Genomic DNA, 17,967 nt, shown 5'->3' on the forward strand with positions numbered 1-17,967 from the left:
GGGTGACCATGGGGGACCTTGGGGTGACCATGGGAGACCTTGGGGTGACAATGGCCATGGGAGACCTTGGGTTGACCATAGGGGGACCTTGGGGTGACAATGGCCATGGGGACCTTGGGATGACCATGGGGGACCTTGGGGTGACAATGGCCATGGGGACCTTGGGTTGACCATGGAAGACCTTGGGTTGACCATGGGGGACCTTGGGGTGACAATGGCCATGGGGACCTTGGGTTGACCATGGGGGACCTTGGGGTGACAATGGCCATGGGGACCTTGGGTTGACCATGGGGGATCTTGGGGTGACAATGGGAGACCTTGGGTTGGCCATAGGGGGACCTTGGGGTGACAATGGCCATGGGGACCTTGGGTTGACCATGGGAGGACCTTGGGTTGACCATGGGAAGACCTTGGGTTGACCATGGGGGACCTTGGGGTGACAATGGCCATGGGGGACCTTGGGGTGACAATGGCCATGGGGACCTTGGGGTGACCATGGGGGGACCTTGGGGTGACAATGGCCATGGGGGACCTTGGGTTGACCATGGGGGACCTTGGGGTGACAATGGCCATGGGGACCTTGGGTTGACCATGGGGGACCTTGGGGTGACCATGGGGGACCTTGGGGTGACAATGGCCATGGGGACCTTGGATTGACCATGGGGGGACCCTGGGGTGACAATGGCCATGGGGACCTTGGGGTGACCATGGGGGACCTTGGGTTGACCATGGAAGACCTTGGGTTGACCATGGGGGGACCTTGGGGTGACAATGGCCATGGGGGACCTTGGGGTGACCATTGGGGACCTTGGGTTGACCATGGGAGGACCTTGGGGTGACCATGGGGACACCTTAGGGTGACAATGGCCATGGGGACCTTGGGTTGACCATGGGAGGACCTTGGGTTGACCATGGGGGACCTTGGGGTGACAATGGCCATGGGGACCTTGGGTTGACCATGGAAGACCTTGGGTTGACCATGGGGGACCTTGGGGTGACAATGGCCATGGGGGACCTTGGGTTGACCATGGGGGGACCCTGGGGTGACAATGGCCATGGGGGACCTTGGGGTGACCATGGGGGACCTTGGGGTGACCATGGCCATGGGGGACCCTGGGGTGTCCCATGGTGTCCCCTGCTGTCCCCGGTGTCCCCAGTCCCCCCGGTGTCGGTGACGATCTCATCGTCCCCGCGGGACGTCCGGCCTGGCCACGCCCTCCAGCTCACCTGCCTGGCTGGCCCCGCCCACCCCGGCCCCGCCCTCCGCTGGCTGCGCCAGGGACACCCGTGGGTGGCACCTGTCCCCACGTCCCCATGTCCCATGTCCCCCTTGTCCCCATGTCCCCATTATCCCCATGTCCCCATTACCCCCAATGTCCCCAGTGTCCCCATATCTCCCCTCAATGTCCCCCATGTCCCCCTGTCCCCAAATCCCCCATTGTCCCCCATTGCCCCCATTGTCCCCATTGTCCCCCATTGCCCCATTGTCCCTCATTATCCCCCATTGTCCCCATTATCCCCATTATCTCCCATTATCCCCCATTGTCCCCATTGTCCCCCATTGTCCCCATTGTCCCCCATCGCCCCCATCGCCCCCATTGTCCCCCATTGTCCCCATTGTCCCCATTATCCCCATTATCTCCCATTATCCCCCATTGTCCCCATTGTCCCCCATCGTCCCCATTGTCCCCCATTGTCCCCATTGTCCCCATTGCCCCCATTATCCCCCATTATCCCCAATGTCCCCATTGTCCCCAATGTCCCCATTGTCCCCATTATCTCCATTGTCCCCATTATCCCCCATTATCCCCATTGTCCCCATTGCCCCCATTATCCCCCATTATCCCCCAATGTCCCCATTGCCCCCATTATCCCCCATTATCCCCCAATGTCCCCATTGTCCCCATTGTCCCCATGACCCCCATCACCCCCATTGTCCCCATTATCCCCCAATGTCCTCATTATCCCCCATTATCCCCATTATCTCCCATTATCCCCCATTGTCCTCATTGTCCCCATTGTCCCCAATGTCCCCATTGCCCCCCATTATCCCCCATTGTCCCCCATTGTCCCCCATTGTCCCCATTGTCCCCATTGTCCCCATTGCCCCATTATCCCCCATTATCCCCCATTATCCCCAATGTCCCCATTGTCCCCAATGTCCCCATTGTCCCCATTATCTCCATTGTCCCCATTATCCCCCATTATCTCCCATTATCCCCATTGTCCCCATTATCCCCCAATGTCCCCATTGTCCCCATCACCCCCATTGTTCCCATTATCCCCCATTATCCCCCAATGTCCCCATTGTCCCCATCACCCCCATTGTCCCCATTATCCCCCAATATCCCCCATTGTCCCCCATTGTCCCCCATATCCCGCAATGTCCCATTGTCCCCCATTGTCCCCCATTATCCCCATTATCCCCATTATCCCCATTGCCCCCAATGTCCCCATTATCCCCCATTATCCCCCATTATCCCCAATGTCCCCATAGCCCCCATAGTCCCCAATGTCCCCAACGTCCCCAGGGTCCCCGGGCAGCCCCTCCCCACCGTCCCCGCCCCCTTTGGCGGTGTCACCGTGGGCTCCCGCCTGCGCCTCCTGGTGGCCCTTGGGGACCAGGGCCAACGCGTCACCTGCGAGGCCACCAGCCCGGCCCTGGGGGTGGCCGTGAGCGCCCAGCACACCCTGAGCCTGCGCCGTGAGCACTGGGACAGACTGGGAGGCACTGGGAGGGACTGGGAGGGTCAATGGGAGGGACTGGGAGGGAAATGGGGGGCACTGGGATGGACTGGGGGGGATTGGGATGGGACTGGGATGGACTGGGAGGGTCAATGGGAGGGACTGGGAGGGAAATGGGGGAGACTGGGAGGGACTGGGATGGACTGGGAGGGGACTGGGATGGACTGGGAGGGTCAATGGGAGGGACTGGGAGGGAAATGGGGGGCACTGGGATGGACTGGGGGGGATTGGGATGGGACTGGGATGGACTGGGAGGGTCAATGGGAGGGACTGGGAGGGAAATGGGGGGCACTGGGATGGACTGGGGGGGATTGGGATGGGACTGGGGTGGACTGGGAGGGTCAATGGGAGGGACTGGGAGGGAAATGGGAGGGACTGGGAGGGAAATGGGAGGGACTGGGATGGACTGGGGGGGATTGGGATGGGACTGGGATGGACTGGGAGGCTCAATGGGAGGGACTGGGAGGGAAATGGGAGGGACTGGGAGGGAAATGGGGGGACTGGGATGGACTGGGAGGCTCAATGGGAGGGACTGGGAGGGTCTGGGAGGGAAATGGGAGGGACTGGGAGGGACTGGGAGGGTCAATGGGAGGGACTGGGAGGGAAGTGGGGGGGACTGGGATGGACTGGGGGGGATTGGGATGGGACTGGGATGGACTGGGAGGCTCAATGGGATGGACTGGGAGGGAAATGGGGGGCACTGGGATGGACTGGGGGGGATTGGGATGGGACTGGGATGGACTGGGAGGCTCAATGGGAGGGATTGGGAGGGAAATGGGGGAGACTGGGATGGACTGGGGGGGATTGGGATGGGACTGGGGTGGACTGGGAGGGTCAATGGGAGGGACTGGGAGGGAAATGGGGGGCACTGGGATGGACTGGGGGGGATTGGGATGGGACTGGGATGGACTGGGAGGCTCAATGGGATGGACTGGGAGGGAAATGGGGGAGACTGGGAGGGACTGGGATGGACTGGGAGGGGACTGGGATGGACTGGGAGGGTCAATGGGATGGACTGGGAGGGAAATGGGGGGGACTGGGATGGACTGGGAGGGCAATGGGGGGAACTGGGAGGCTCAATGGGATGGACTGGGAGGGTCTGGGAGGGAAATGGGGGGGAGCTGGGATGGACTGGAGGGGACTGGGATGGGACTGGGATGGACTGGGGGGGACTGGGATGGACTGGGATGGACTGGGATGGACTGGGGGGGACTGGGGGGGACTGGGATGGGACTGGGATGGACTGGGAGGGACTGGGATGGACTGGGAGGGTCGATGGGATGGACTGGGAGGGAACTGGGGGGGACTGGGAGGGGATTGGGAGGCAACTGGGAGGGATTGGAAGGGTCAATGTAGGGGAATTGGGAGGGAATTGGTTTATACTGGGAGGGGACTGGGAGGGACTGGGGGGTAACTGGGAAGGACTGGGAGGGCAATGGGGGTAACTGGGATATACTGGGAGGGCAATGGGAGTGACTGGAAGGAACTGGGAGGGCAATGGGGGTAACTGGGAGGAACTGGGGGTAACTGGGTGGGACTGGGAGGGCAATGGGGGTAACTGGGAGGGAACTGGGGGTGACTGGGAGGGCAGTGGGAGGGCTCTGTGTGTGTTACTGGTGCGTACTGGTGCATACTGGTGCGTACTGGTGGTAACTGGTGCTGCAGACCCCCCGCAGGTGTCGGGGGGGTCGGTGGTGACCCTGGAGGGGGGAGGGGCGGAGCTTCGAGTGGGCGTGGTCGCCCATCCCCCCCCCGACAGCTGCCAGTGGAGCCGGAATGGCCACGCCCTCCAAACTGGTCAGACTGGGAGCACTGGGAGGGACTGGGAGGGGATTGGGAGGGACTGGGAGGGACTGGGAGGGGATTGGGAGGGACTGGGAGGGACTGGGGTGGACTGGGAACACTGGGAGGGGGAACTGGGAGCACTGGGAGGGACTGGGGGGAACTGGGAAGGGACTGGGAGGGACTGGGGGGAACTGGGAGGGACTGGGAGGGGGAACTGGGAGCCATGGGAGGGACTGGGGGGAACTGGGAGAGGGAACTGGGAGCACTGGGACGATGAACTGGGAACACTGGGAAGGGCAACTGGGAGGGACTGGGAAGGACTGGGGGGAACTGGGAAGGGACTGGGAAGGACTGGGAGGGGGAGCTGGGGTTTCTGGGAGTTACTGGGAGGCACTGGGAGTGACTGGGATGGACTGGGAGGGGATTGGGAGGGACTGGGGGGAACTGGGAGGGGAACTGAGAGCACTGGGAGGGGAAACTGGGAGGGACTGGGAGAGGGAACTGGGAGCACTGGGAGGTCAATGGGGGGATACTGGGGGTTACTGGGAGCACTGGGATGGGTGACTGGAGGTTACTGAGATGGGTCAGTGGGGGTTACTGGGAGCACTGGGATGGGTCACTGGAGGTTACTGGGGGTTACTGGGAGCACTGGGATGGGTCACTGGAGATTACTGGGGGTTACTGGGATGGAGCACTGGGGATTACTGGGGGTTACTGGGAGCACTGGGATGGGTCACTGGGGTTACTGGGAGCACTGGGATGGGTCACTGGGGGTTACTGGGAGCACTGAGAGGGGGCACTGGGAGCACTGGGGGTTACTGGGGTGGGCGTGTCCCATTGTGGGCGTGTCCCGGGGGGGGGGGGGCGTGTCCCGTTGTGGGCGTGTCCAGACGTGGCCCCGCCCCCAGCCCCCCCTGTTGGCTCCGCCTCCTCCCCGATTGGTCCCTGGGGCCACCGGGAGCACTGGGGGTTACTGGGGTGGGTGTGTCCCGTTGTGGGCGTGTCCAGGTAGGCGTGTCCAGTTGTGGGCGTGTCCCGACGTGGCCCCGCCCCCAGGCCCGCCCTGGCGGCTCCGGCTGCTCCCTGATTGGTCGCTGTCCATCGTCAACGTGACGCGCGGGGACGGCGGCGCCTATGGGGTGGGGTGTGAGAACAGCGAGGGGAGCGGGCACGGGGCGTTCGACCTCATTGTGCACTGTGAGCGCCTATAGACACCCTATAGATCACCTATAGATCCCCTATAGATCACCTATAGACCCTAGAGATCCCTATAGAGCCTGGAGACCCCATAGACCCTAGAGATCCCTATGGTGTGAGAACAGCGAGGGGAGCGGGCACGGGGCGTTCGACCTCATTGTGCACTGTGAGCGCCTATAGACACCCTATAGATCACCTATAGATCCCCTATAGATCACCTATAGACCCTAGAGATCCCTATAGAGCCTGGAGACCCCATAGACCCTATAGATCCCTATGGTGTGAGAACAGCGAGGGGAGCGGGCACGGGGCGTTCGACCTCATTGTGCACTGTGAGCGCCTATAGACACCCTATAGATCACCTATAGATCCCCTATAGATCACCTATAGACCCTAGAGATCCCTATAGAGCCTGGAGACCCCATAGACCCTATAGATCCCTATGGTGTGAGAACAGCGAGGGGAGCGGGCACGGGGCGTTCGACCTCATTGTGCACTGTGAGCGCCTATAGACACCCTATAGATCACCTATAGATCACCTATAGACCCTAGAGATCCCTATATAGCCTGGAGACCCCATAGACCCTTATAGAGTCTCCATAGACCCTATAGATCCCTATGGTGTGAGAACAGCGAGGGGAGCGGGCACGGGGCGTTCGACCTCATTGTGCACTGTGAGCGCCTATAGATCATCTATAGATCACCTATAGATCACCTATAGATCCCTATAGATCACCTATAGACCCTAGAGATCCCTATAGAGCCCCCATAGACCCTATAGATCCCTATGGTGGGAGAACAGCGAGGGGAGCGGGCACACGGTGTTCAACCTCATTGTGCACTGTGAGCACCTATAGATACCCTATAGATACCCTATACATCACCTATAGACCCCCTATAGATCGCCTATAGACCCTAGAGATCCCTATTGAGACTGTAGAGACTCTAGAGACCCTATAGACCCTATAGATCCCTATGGTGTCCTGGGCCTCGTCGTGCACTGTGAGCATCTATGACACCCTATAGACCCTATAGACACCCTATAGACTCTAGAGATCCCTATTGAGACCGTAGAGACCCTATAGACCCTACAGATCCCTATGGCATCCTGAGTCTCATCCTGCACTGTGAGCACCTATAGACACCCTATAGACACCATATAGATCGCCTATAGACCCTAGAGATCCCTGTTGAGACTGTAGAGACTCTAGAGACCCTATAGACCCTATAGATCCCTATGGCGTCCTGAGCCTCATCCTGCACTGTGAGCACCTCTAGACACCCTATAGATCACCTATAGACCCTATAGATCCCTATGGTGTCCTGAGCCTCATCCTGCACTGTGAGCACCTCTAGACACCCTATAGATCACCTATAGACCCTATAGATCCCTATTGAGAGTGTAGAGACCCTATAGACCCTATAGATCCCTATAGATCCCTATGGTGTGAGAACAGCGAGGGCACCGGACGCGTTGTCCTGAGCCTCATTGTCCCCATATGTCCCCATAGCCCCTATAGGACCCCAACCCTGACCTTGACCCCGACCCTGACCTTGACCTTGACCTTGACCCCCCCCCCCCCCAGACCCCCCAGCCATCGTGAGCGTCCCCGACCCCGTGGTGGTGACCGAGGGGGAGGGGGCGGAGCTGCAGTGTCACGTGACCGGGAACCCCCTGCCTGAGGACAGCGTGACCTGGGGACGGCTGGTACGGACGGACACACGGAGAGGGGACAGGGGACAGGGGACAGGGGGACATGGGACAGGGGGATATGGGGGAACATGGGGACAGGGGGACAGGGGGACGGGGGACAGGGGGATGTGGGGACAGGGGGATATGGGGACAGGGGGACGGGGGACAGGGGGACATGGGGATATGGGACAGGGGGATGTGGGGACAGGGGGATATGGGGACAGGGGGACAGGGGACAGGGGGACATGGGGATATGGGACAGGGGGATATGGGGACATGGGGATATGGGACATGGGGACATGGGACAGGGGGACAGGGGGATATGGGGACAGGGGGACATGGGACATGGGGACATGGGACAGGGGGACATGGGGATATGGGGACAGGGGGACATGGGGACAGGGGGACATGGGGATATGGGACATGGGGACATGGGACAGGGGGACATGGGGATATGGGGACATGGGGATATGGGACATGGGGACATGGGACAGGGGGACATGGGGATATGGGGACAGGGGGACATGGGGACAGGGGGACATGGGGATATGGGGACATGGGGATATGGGACATGGGGACATGGGACAGGGGGACATGGGGATATGGGGACAGGGGGACATGGGACATGGGGACATGGGGATATGGGGACAGGGGGATATGGGGACAGGGGGACATGGGGACAGGGGGACATGGGGACAGGGGGATATGGGACAGGGGGATATGGGGACATGGGGACATGGGACAGGGGGACATGGGGATATGGGGACAGGGGGACATGGGGACAGGGGGATATGGGACAGGGGGATATGGGACAGGGGGATATGGGGACATGGGGACATGGGACAGGGGGACATGGGGACATGGGGACAGGGGGACATGGGGACAGGGGGATATGGGACAGGGGGATATGGGACAGGGGGATATGGGGACATGGGGACATGGGACAGGGGGACATGGGGATATGGGGACAGGGGGACATGGGGACAGGGGGACATGGGGACAGGGGGATATGGGACAGGGGGACATGGGGATATGGGACAGGGGGACATGGGGACATGGGGACAGGGGGATATGGGGACATGAGGATATGGGGACATGAGGATATGGGGACAGGGGGACATGGGGACAGGGGGACAGGGGGATATGGGACAAGGGGATATGGGGAGATGGGGACATGGGGACAGGGGGACAGGGGGATGTGGGGACATGGGGACAGGGGGACATGGGACAGGGGGACATGGGATATGGGGATATGGGACATGGGGATATGGGGAGATGGGGACATGGGGACAGGGGGACAGGGGTACATGGGGACAGGGGGACAGGGGGACATGGGACGGGGATGTGGGGACATGGGGACAGGGGGATATGGGACAGGGGGACATGGGATATGGGGACATGGGGATATGGGACAGGGGGACATGGGGATACAGGGACATGGGGACATGGGGGTGACAACGTGGGTGCCCCTCAGGTTGGGGAGGGGCGCGAGGGGCTCCCGGGGGGGCTGCTCCCCGAAGGCTCCGCCCCCTTGTGGCGCCTGCGGGTCCCGGGGGCGCGGAGGGACATGGGGGGACCCTACGAGTGTCACGTGGACACGGGGGTGCCCCCCCCGGCCAGGGCCATCGCCAGGCTCGTCGTCAGATGTGAGTGACACCCAATGGGGACATGGAGGGGGACACCATGGGCGGGGGGGACACCCAATGGGGGCACCCAATGGGAAGGGGACACCCAATGGGACATCTATGGGGTAGGGGACAGCCAATGGGGACATCTATGGGGATGATACCCAATGGGGACACCCAATGGGGACATCTATGGGGTAGGGCCACCCAATGGGGACACCCAGTGGTAGGGGACACCCAATGGGGCCACCAATGGGTGGGGCCACCCAATGAGGTCACCCAGTGATGGTGGGGCACCCATGGGAGGGACAATAGGGACATGGGGACACCCAATGGGGGACACCCAAGGTGGGGACATCAAGGGAGGGCGACACCCAATGGGGCCACCAATGGGTGGGGGTCACCCAATGGGGCCACCCAGTGGTTGGGGCCACCCGATGGGGCCACCCAATGGGAAGGGGCCACCCAATGGGAAGGGGACACCCAATGGGAAGGGGACACCCAATGGGGACATCTATGGGGTAGGGCCACCCAATGGGGACACCCAGTGGTAGGGGACACCCAATGGGGCCACCAATGGGTGGGGCCACCCAATGAGGTCACCCAATGATGGGGGGGCACCCACGGGAGGGACAATAGGGACATGGGGACACCCAATGGGAGACACCCAAGGTGGGGACATCTATGGGGATGACACCCAATGGGGCCACCAATGGGTGGGGGTCACCCAATGGGGCCACCCAATGGTTGGGGCCACCCAATGGGAAGGGGACACCCAATGGGGACATCTATGGGATAGGGACCCCCAATGGGGACACCCAGTGGTAGGGGACACCCAATGGGGCCACCAATGGGTGGGGGTCACCCAATGGGGCCACCCAGTGCTTGGGGCCACCCAATGGGGCCACCCAATGGGAAGGGGACACCCAATGGGAAGGGGCCACCCAATGGGAAGGGGCCACCCAATGGGGACATCTATGGGGTAGGGCCACCCAATGGGGACACCCAGTGGTAGGGGCCACCCAATGGGGCCACCAATGGGTGGGGGTCACCCAATGGGGCCACCCAATGGGGCCACCCATGGGTTCCAATCAGGGCGACACTGAGTCCCAGGGGGACACCCCATGGTGGGCCTGACCCCCCCATTCACCCTGGGGAGCCAATCAGAGCCCTGACACCCCTCCCCGCCCCCAGATGGCCCCGAGCTGGAGGCGGAGCCAGGGCTGGGGGCGGGGCCTGTGGGGGTGGTGGTGCCGGCGGGGGCGGAGTCAGCGGAGCTGCGGTGCCGCGCCCAGGGCGTGCCCGGGGTGGACATCCAATGGGAGCAGAGGGGCCGCCCCCTGCAGGACAGGTAACCAACTGGGGCTAACTGGGGGCAACTGGGACAAACTGGGAGCAACTGGGGCTGATTGGGACTGACTGGGACAAACTGGGGGTAACTGGGGCCGATTGGGACTGACTGGGACAAATTGGGGGGCAACTGGGGTCAATGGGGCTCGACTGGGACTAACTGGAGTCAACTGGGGTCAACTGGGGTCAATGGGACCCAACTGGGGTCAACTGGGACAAACTGGGGCCAACTGGAGTCAACTGGAGCCAACTGGGGGCAACTGGGAGCAACTGGGGTCAACTGGGCCCAACTGGGGTCAACTGGAGTCAACTGGGACAAACTGGGGCCAACTGGGGTCAACAGGGGTCAACTGGGAGCAACTGGGGCCAACTGGGATCAACTGGAGTCAACTGGGACAAACTGGGGCCAACTGGGGTCAACAGGGGTCAATGGGATCCAACTGGAGTCAACTGGGACAAACTGGGGCCAACTGGGATCAACTGGGAGCAACTGGGGCCAAGTGGGATTAAGTGGGGTCAACTGGGCCCAACTGGGACAAACTGGGGCCATCTGGGGTCAACTGGGACAAACTGGGGCCAACTGGGGTCAACTGGGCCAAATTGGGAGCAAACTGGGCCCAGCTGGGATCAACTGGCCCCGCCCCAGTCCCAGTTTGGCCCCAGTTCTGCCCCAGTTCCACCCCCAACCCATTCCCAGTCCATCCCAGTCCCAATCCCGACTTAAACTGGTCCTCCCAGTAGGTTCCAGCAGCACCAGTGGCGCGAGGGCCCCTGGACCAGTAGCGTCCTGAGGGTGGCCAACATCAGTCAGGATCGGGCCCGCCTGCGCGCCCAGTTCCTCAACTGGGACCAGTTTGGGTCCCGGAGGCGATACCAGTATGGGAACTGGGACCAGTCTGGGTCCTGGAGCCGATACCAGTATGGGAACTGGGACCAGTTTGAGGAGCCGGACTCCAACTGGACCCTCGGCACCTTCGTCTGCGTCGCCCGGAACCAACTGGGAATTGTGCGGCGCCACCTCCGGCTCCAACTGGGAGGTACTGGTTTGGACTGGGAGGGGGGGTGGTACTGGTTTGTACTGGGAGGGGGGGACTGGGATGGTGGGGGGTGTAGTGGGAGGGGGGATTGGACCAGTATGGGGGGGTGTTTGGTACTGGGAGGCACTGGGAGACACTGGGAGGTACTGGGAGGTACTGGGAGGACATTGGGAGCATACTGGGAGGAACTGGGAGGTATTGTGAGGGAACTGGGAGCTACTGGGAGACACTGGGAGGCACTGGGAGGATGTTGGGAGGATACTGGGATGAGACTGGGACAATACTGGGAAACACTGGGAGGACATTGGGAGCTACTGGGAGGTATTGGGAGGGAACTGGGAGCTACTGGGGAGACACTGGGAGGCACTGGGAGGATATTGGGAGGATACTGGGATGAGACTGGGACAATACTGGGAAACACTGGGAGGACACTGGGAGCTACTGGGAGGATATTGGGAGCTACTGGGAGGCACTTGGAGCTACTGGGGTGATACTGGGAGCTATTGGGAGACACTGGGAGGTTACTGGGAGGCACTGGGAGGATACTGAAAGGTTATTGGGAGGATACTGGGAGGACACTGGGAGGCACTGGGAGGTTACTGGGAAGCACTGGGAGGATAATGGGAGGCACTGGGAGACAGTGGGAGCTACTGGGAGGATATTGGGTGCTACTGGGAGGCACTGGGAGGATACTGGGAGCTACTGGGAGGATACTGGGAGCTATTGGGAGGCACTGGGAGGTTACTGGGAGCTATTGGGAGACACTGGGAGGCACTGGGAGGATACTGGGATGATACTGGGAGACACTGGGAGGCACTGGGAGGATACTAGGAGGCACTGTGAGGTACTGGGAGGCACTGGGGGGAGACTGGGATGATACTGGGAGGCACTGGGAGGGTACTGGGAGGTACTGGGAGGCACTGGGAAGCACTGGGAGGATATGGGAGGTACTGGGAGGCACTGGGAAGATACTGGGAGGCACTGGGAGGCACTGGGAGGATACTGGGATGATACTGGGAGGCACTGAGAGGCACTGGGAGGATACTGGGATGATAGTGGGAGGCTACTGGGGGGCACTGGGAGGATACTGGGATGATACTGGGAGGCACTGGGAGGATATGGGAGGATGCTGGGATGATACTGGGAGGCACTGGGAGGCACTGGGAGGCACTGGGAGGATACTGGGAGGTACTGGGAGGCACTGGGAGGCACTGGGAGGATACTGGGAGGTACTGGGAGGCACTGGGAGGATACTGGGATGATACTGGGAGGCACTGGGAGGATATGAGAGGATATGGGAGGCACTGGGAGGCACTGGGAGGTATTGGGAGCATACTGGGAGGATACTGGGATGATACTGGGAGGCACTGGGAGGCACTGGGCCCCCTGTCCCCAGACCCCCCGGACCCCCCCCGTGCTCTGAGGGTGGTGGGCGTGGCCTCCACGGCGCTGGGCGTGGCCTGGAGCCCCGGCTGCCACTGGGGGGCGCCCCAGAGCTTCCTGGTCAGGTGAGGACCCCGGGGCACGATGGGAGGGACTGGGGGGCACTGGGGGGCACTGGGAGGGACTGGGAGGGGATAGGGAGGATACTGGGAGGACACTGGGAGGCACTGGGAGCTATTGGGAGGATACTGGGAGGGAACTGGGAGGTGCTGGGAGGGACTGGGAGGCACTGGGAGGGAAAGGGGGGGACTGGGAGGCACTGGGAGCTACTGGGAGGATATTGGGAGGACACTGGGATGTACTGGGAGGGGACTGGGAGGGACTGAGGGAGACTGGGAGGGACTGGGAGGGACTGGGATGGACTGGGAGGACTGGGAGGCACTGGGAGGGACTGGGACAATATTGGGTGGATACTGGGAGACACTGGGAGGATGTTGGGAGGTACTGGGAAGATATTGGAATGTACTGGGAGACAACGGGAGCTACTGGGAGGCACTGGGAGGCACTGGGAGATACTGGGAGACACTGGGAACTACTGGGAGGTGCTGGGAGGGACTGAGAGGATACTGGGAGGATACTGGGAGGAACTGGGAGGATACTGGGAGGTGCTGGGAGGATATTGGGTGGATACTGGGAGACACTGGGAGGATACTGGGAGATACTGGGAGGATATTGGGAGACACTGGGAGGCACTGGGAGTATACTGGGAGGAACTGGGAGGCACTGGGAGATACTGGGAGGAACTGGGAGCTATTGGGTGGTACTGGGAGCTATTGGGAGGATACTGGGAGACACTGGGAGAGACTGGGAAGCACTGGGAGGATAATGGGAGACACTGGGAGCTATTGGGAGGTTACTGGGAGGGACTGGGAGATACTTGGAGGCACTGGGAGATACTGGGAGGTACTGGGAGGATACTGGGAGATACTGGGAGGACACTGGGAGCTACTGGGATGAACTGGGAGGTGCTGGGAGGATATTGGGTGGATACTGGGAGAGACTGGGAAGCACTGGGAGATACTGGGAGGATACTGGGAGGAACTGGGAGACACTGGGAGGATACTGGGAGGATACTGGGAGATACTGGGAGGCACTGGGCTGTACTGGGCAGCACTGTTCGCTTCCTATTTCCGGTTGGCAGCGTGAGCGGCCCCGAGGCCCCGCCCCCCGCGCTCCTGGTTTCCGGTTCCGCCCTCACGCTGCGGGGCCTCCGCCCGGCCACGCCCTATGACGTCACCGTGCGCGCGCGCAACGAGCGCGGCGAGAGCGCCCCCGTGCGCATCCGCGCCGTCACTTCCGGTCAGCGGAAACAGGAAGTGGGAGGGGCCAGGCTGGGAAAAGAGTGGGGGGGACACCGGAAGTGGGGTCCAAACGGAAGTGGGAGGATGGTGGGGGAGGTGGTGAACAGGAAGTAGAGTGAACCGGAAGTGGGTGAAGCGGAAGTGGGTCCAAAGGGAGGGGTGGGCAACCGGAAGTGGGGGGAGACAGGAAGTGGGGTTAAAGCGGATGTGGGGTCCAACTGGAAAGGGGAAAACCGGAAGTTGGGTCAAAGGGGAAGTGGGGTCAAGCTGCGGGGGGGGGTGAAACCGGAAATGGGGTGAAAACGGAAGTGGGTAAAACCGGAAGTGGTGGAATGATGGGGAAATACGGGAAATGGGGGGTGTAAACAGGAAGTGGCGGCTGGACCGGAAGTGGGCGTGTCCCGGGGGGGAGGGGAAGGATGAACCCGTGGGGGAGTGGGACCGGAAGTGGGTGGTGCTTGGACCCGGAAGTGGGCAGGAAAACTTCCGGGTTGGACCAGGAAGAGACCTGGGTGGGGAGGAGGGGGATGGGGGGGTGGGCCATAAACAGGAAGTGGGCGCCAAGGCCGAGGGGGCGTTTCCGGGAAGTGCCCCCGGACGCCTGGGTCCCTTCCCCTGTAGCGCTGCCCCGTGATTCGCCGGCACCGCCCATGGGGGAGGAGCCAACGCTGCCCCCTCCAGGTGGGAATGGGGGAGGGGGGGAGGGGCCCGGACGCCTGGGTCCCTCCCGAACTCCTGGGTCCCCTCCCGAACTCCTGGGTCCCTCCCGGACGCCTGGGTCCCCCCACTGACCCCTCCCCCCCCCATTCTCCCATCAGCCTTTGCGGCCTCTTCCGCCCTCATGGGGGCGCTGGGGGCGCTCGGGGGGCTCCTGGTGGGGGGAGGGGCCGCCCTATGGGGGGCGCTGAGGAGGAGCCGCAGGGACCCAGGCGTCCGGGGGGACCCAGGAGTTCGGGAGGGACCCAGGAGTTCAGGAGGGGACCCAGGAGTTCGGGTCAAAGGAGGGGTCGGCAATGAGTACAGCGTGGAGGTGAGCGGGAGAGCCCCTTTGCACCCCAAAAGTGAACTCCTGGGTCCCTTGGGGCACTCCTGGGTCCCTCCCCGAACTCCTGGGTCCCTCTCCGAACTCCTGGGTCCCTCCCGAACTCCTGGGTCCCTCCCCGAACTCCTGGGTCCCTCCCGAACTCCTGGGTCCCTCCCAAACTCCTGGGTCCCTCCAAAACTCCTGGGTCCCTGGGGCACTCCTGGGTCCCTTGGGGCACTCCTGGGTCCCTCCTGAACTCCTGGGTCCCTCCCTGAACTCCTGGGTCCCTGGGGCACTCCTGGGTCCCTTGGGGCACTCCTGGGTCCCTCCCGAACTCCTGGGTCCTCTCCCGAACTCCTGGGTCCTTCCCGAACTCCTGGGTCCCCCCCAAACTCCTGGGTCCCTCCCTGAACTCCTGGGTCCCCTCCTGAACTCCTGGGTCCCTTGGGGCACTCCTGGGTCCCTCCCGAACTCCTGGGTCCCTTGGGGCACTCCTGGGTCCCTCCCTGAACTCCTGGGTCCCCTCCCAAACTCCTGGGTCCTTCCCGAGCTCCTGGGTCCCTCCCGAACTCCTGGGTCCCCCCCAAACTCTTGGGTCCCTCCCTGAACTCCTGGGTCCCTTGGGCACTCCTGGGTCCCTTGGGGCACTCCTGGGTCCCTCCCGAACTCCTGGGTCCCCCCCCGAACTCCTGGGTCCCTCCCAAACTCCTGGGTCCCTCCCGAACTCCTGGGTCCCTCCCGAACTCCTGGGTCCCCCTGTTTCCCACCCCTCCCCCAGCTGAGCTCATCGTCCTCGTGGTCGTCACCCGGTGGCCCCTCCCCCCCGTGGGACCCCGCCCTGGGTGAGTATCAAGGGGCGGGGTTCGCCCCTCCCCCCACCCTCCCCACCCATCCCCCACACTCACCCCTCCCCCCCACCCCCCCAGGTGACCCCCACCCCTACGATGACGTCACCGAATGGGGGGAATACGAGGAGGTGAGGGGGGTTCCCCGGACGCCTGGGTCCCTTTTGGGGGGGTCACCCGGACGCCTGGGTCCCTTATTGGGGTTGGGGGGCTCCCCGGACTCCTGGGTCCCTATTGGGTGTCCCCAGACGCCTGGGTCCCTTATTGGGGTTGGGGGGCTCCCCGGACTCCTGGGTCCCTATTGGGTGTTCCCAGACGCCTGGGTCCCTTATTGGGGTTGGGGGGCTCCCCCGACGCCTGGGTCCCTATTGGGGGTCACCCGGACGCCTGGGTCCCTTATAGGGGTTGGGGGCTCCCCGGACGCCTGGGTCCCTTATTGGGGTTGGGGGTTCCCCGGACGCCTGGGTCCCTTATTGGGGGTCACCCGGACGCCTGGGTCCCTTATTGGGTTGGGTGGGTGTCCCCAAACACCTGGGTCCCTTATTGGGGTTGGGGGGCTCCCCGGACGCCTGGGTCCCTTTTGGAGGGGTCACCCGGACGCCTGGGTCCCCTATTGGGGTTGGGGGCTCCCCGGACGCCTGGGTCCCTTATTGGGTTGGGGGTTCCCCGGATGCCTGGGTCCCCTATTGGGGGTCACCCGGACGCCTGGGTCCCTTATTGGGGTTGGGGGTTCCCCGGACGCCTGGGTCCCTTTTGGGGTGGTCCCCGGATGCCTGGGTCCCTTATTGGGGTTGGGGGGTTCCCCGGATGCCTGGGTCCCCTTTTTGGGTGTCCCCGGACGCCTGGGTCCCTTATTGGGGTTGGGGGGCTCCCCGGACGCCTGGGTCCCTTTTGGGTGGTCCCCGGACGCCTGGGTCCCTTTTGGAGGGGTCACCCGGATGCCTGGGTCCCTTATTGGGGTTGGGAGGTTCCCCGGATGCCTGGGTCCCTTTTGGAGGGGTCACCCGGACGCCTGGGTCCCTTATTGGGGTTGGGGGGCTCCCCGGACTCCTGGGTCCCTATTGGGGGTCACCCGGACGCCTGGGTCCCTTATTGGGGTTGGGGGGCTCCCCGGATGCCTGGGTCCCTTTTGGGGGGGTCACCCGGATGCCTGGGTCCCTTATTGGGGTTGGGGGGTTCCCCGGATGCCTGGGTCCCCTATTGGGTGTCCCCAGACGCCTGGGTCCCTTATAGGGGTTGGGGGCTCCCCGGACGCCTGGGTCCCTTATTGGGGTTGGGGGCTCCCCGGATGCCTGGGTCCCTTATTGGGTTGGGGGGCTCCCCGGACGCCTGGGTCCCTTATTGGGGTTGGGGGCTCCCCGGATGCCTGGGTCCCTTATTGGGTTGGGGGGCTCCCCGGACGCCTGGGTCCCTTTTGGGTGGTCCCCGGACGCCTGGGTCCCTTATTGGGTTGGGGGGCTCCCCGGACGCCTGGGTCCCTTTTGGGTGGTCCCCGGACGCCTGGGTCCCTTTTGGAGGGGTCACCCGGACGCCTGGGTCCCTTATTGGGTTGGGGGGCTCCCCGGATGCCTGGGTCCCTTTTGGGTGGTCCCCGGACGCCTGGGTCCCTTTTGGAGGGGTCACCCGGATGCCTGGGTCCCTTTTGGGAGCTCCCTGGACGCCTGGGTCCCTTTTGGGGTGGTCCCCGGATGCCTGGGTCCCTTATTGGGGTTGGGGGGTTCCCCGGACGCCTGGGTCCCTTTTGGGGGGGTCACCCGGACGCCTGGGTCCCCGCTGACCCCTCCCCCCCTCCCCCAGGTCTCCGCCCCCCCCGCTGTCCCATTCACCCTCCAGGGGGCGCTGGTGTGACCCCGAGGCCCCGCCCACCGCCCCCCCCCCCAATAAACCCGCGTGTTCATTGGCCGCCCGGACGCCTGGGTCCC

At 63.0% G+C, this 17,967-nt stretch overlaps 1 protein-coding gene across 2 annotated transcripts in view; it reads left to right on the forward strand.

Moving 5' to 3' along the window:
* The window catches only part of NPHS1 (NPHS1 adhesion molecule, nephrin), a 41,460-nt gene extending 23,513 nt beyond the window's left edge, over nt 1–17,947 (forward strand). For both annotated transcript variants that reach the window (XM_071800558.1, XM_071800559.1), the window contains 15 exons: nt 1,158–1,287; nt 2,532–2,704; nt 4,411–4,542; nt 5,587–5,727; nt 7,314–7,435; nt 8,895–9,066; nt 10,240–10,396; nt 11,134–11,432; nt 12,829–12,940; nt 14,017–14,174; nt 14,798–14,857; nt 14,995–15,206; nt 15,979–16,042; nt 16,127–16,176; nt 17,843–17,947. In XM_071800558.1, the coding sequence (XP_071656659.1) occupies nt 1,158–1,287; nt 2,532–2,704; nt 4,411–4,542; nt 5,587–5,727; nt 7,314–7,435; nt 8,895–9,066; nt 10,240–10,396; nt 11,134–11,432; nt 12,829–12,940; nt 14,017–14,174; nt 14,798–14,857; nt 14,995–15,206; nt 15,979–16,042; nt 16,127–16,176; nt 17,843–17,893 (2,033 nt within the window). In that variant the 3' untranslated portion in view covers nt 17,894–17,947. The remainder of the gene's footprint in view (nt 1–1,157; nt 1,288–2,531; nt 2,705–4,410; nt 4,543–5,586; nt 5,728–7,313; nt 7,436–8,894; nt 9,067–10,239; nt 10,397–11,133; nt 11,433–12,828; nt 12,941–14,016; nt 14,175–14,797; nt 14,858–14,994; nt 15,207–15,978; nt 16,043–16,126; nt 16,177–17,842) is intronic.
* Nucleotides 17,948–17,967: the final 20 nt, after the last annotated feature.

This window comes from Patagioenas fasciata, chromosome 31 (assembly GCF_037038585.1).
Source record: "Patagioenas fasciata isolate bPatFas1 chromosome 31, bPatFas1.hap1, whole genome shotgun sequence".
Taxonomy (NCBI): domain Eukaryota; kingdom Metazoa; phylum Chordata; class Aves; order Columbiformes; family Columbidae; genus Patagioenas; species Patagioenas fasciata.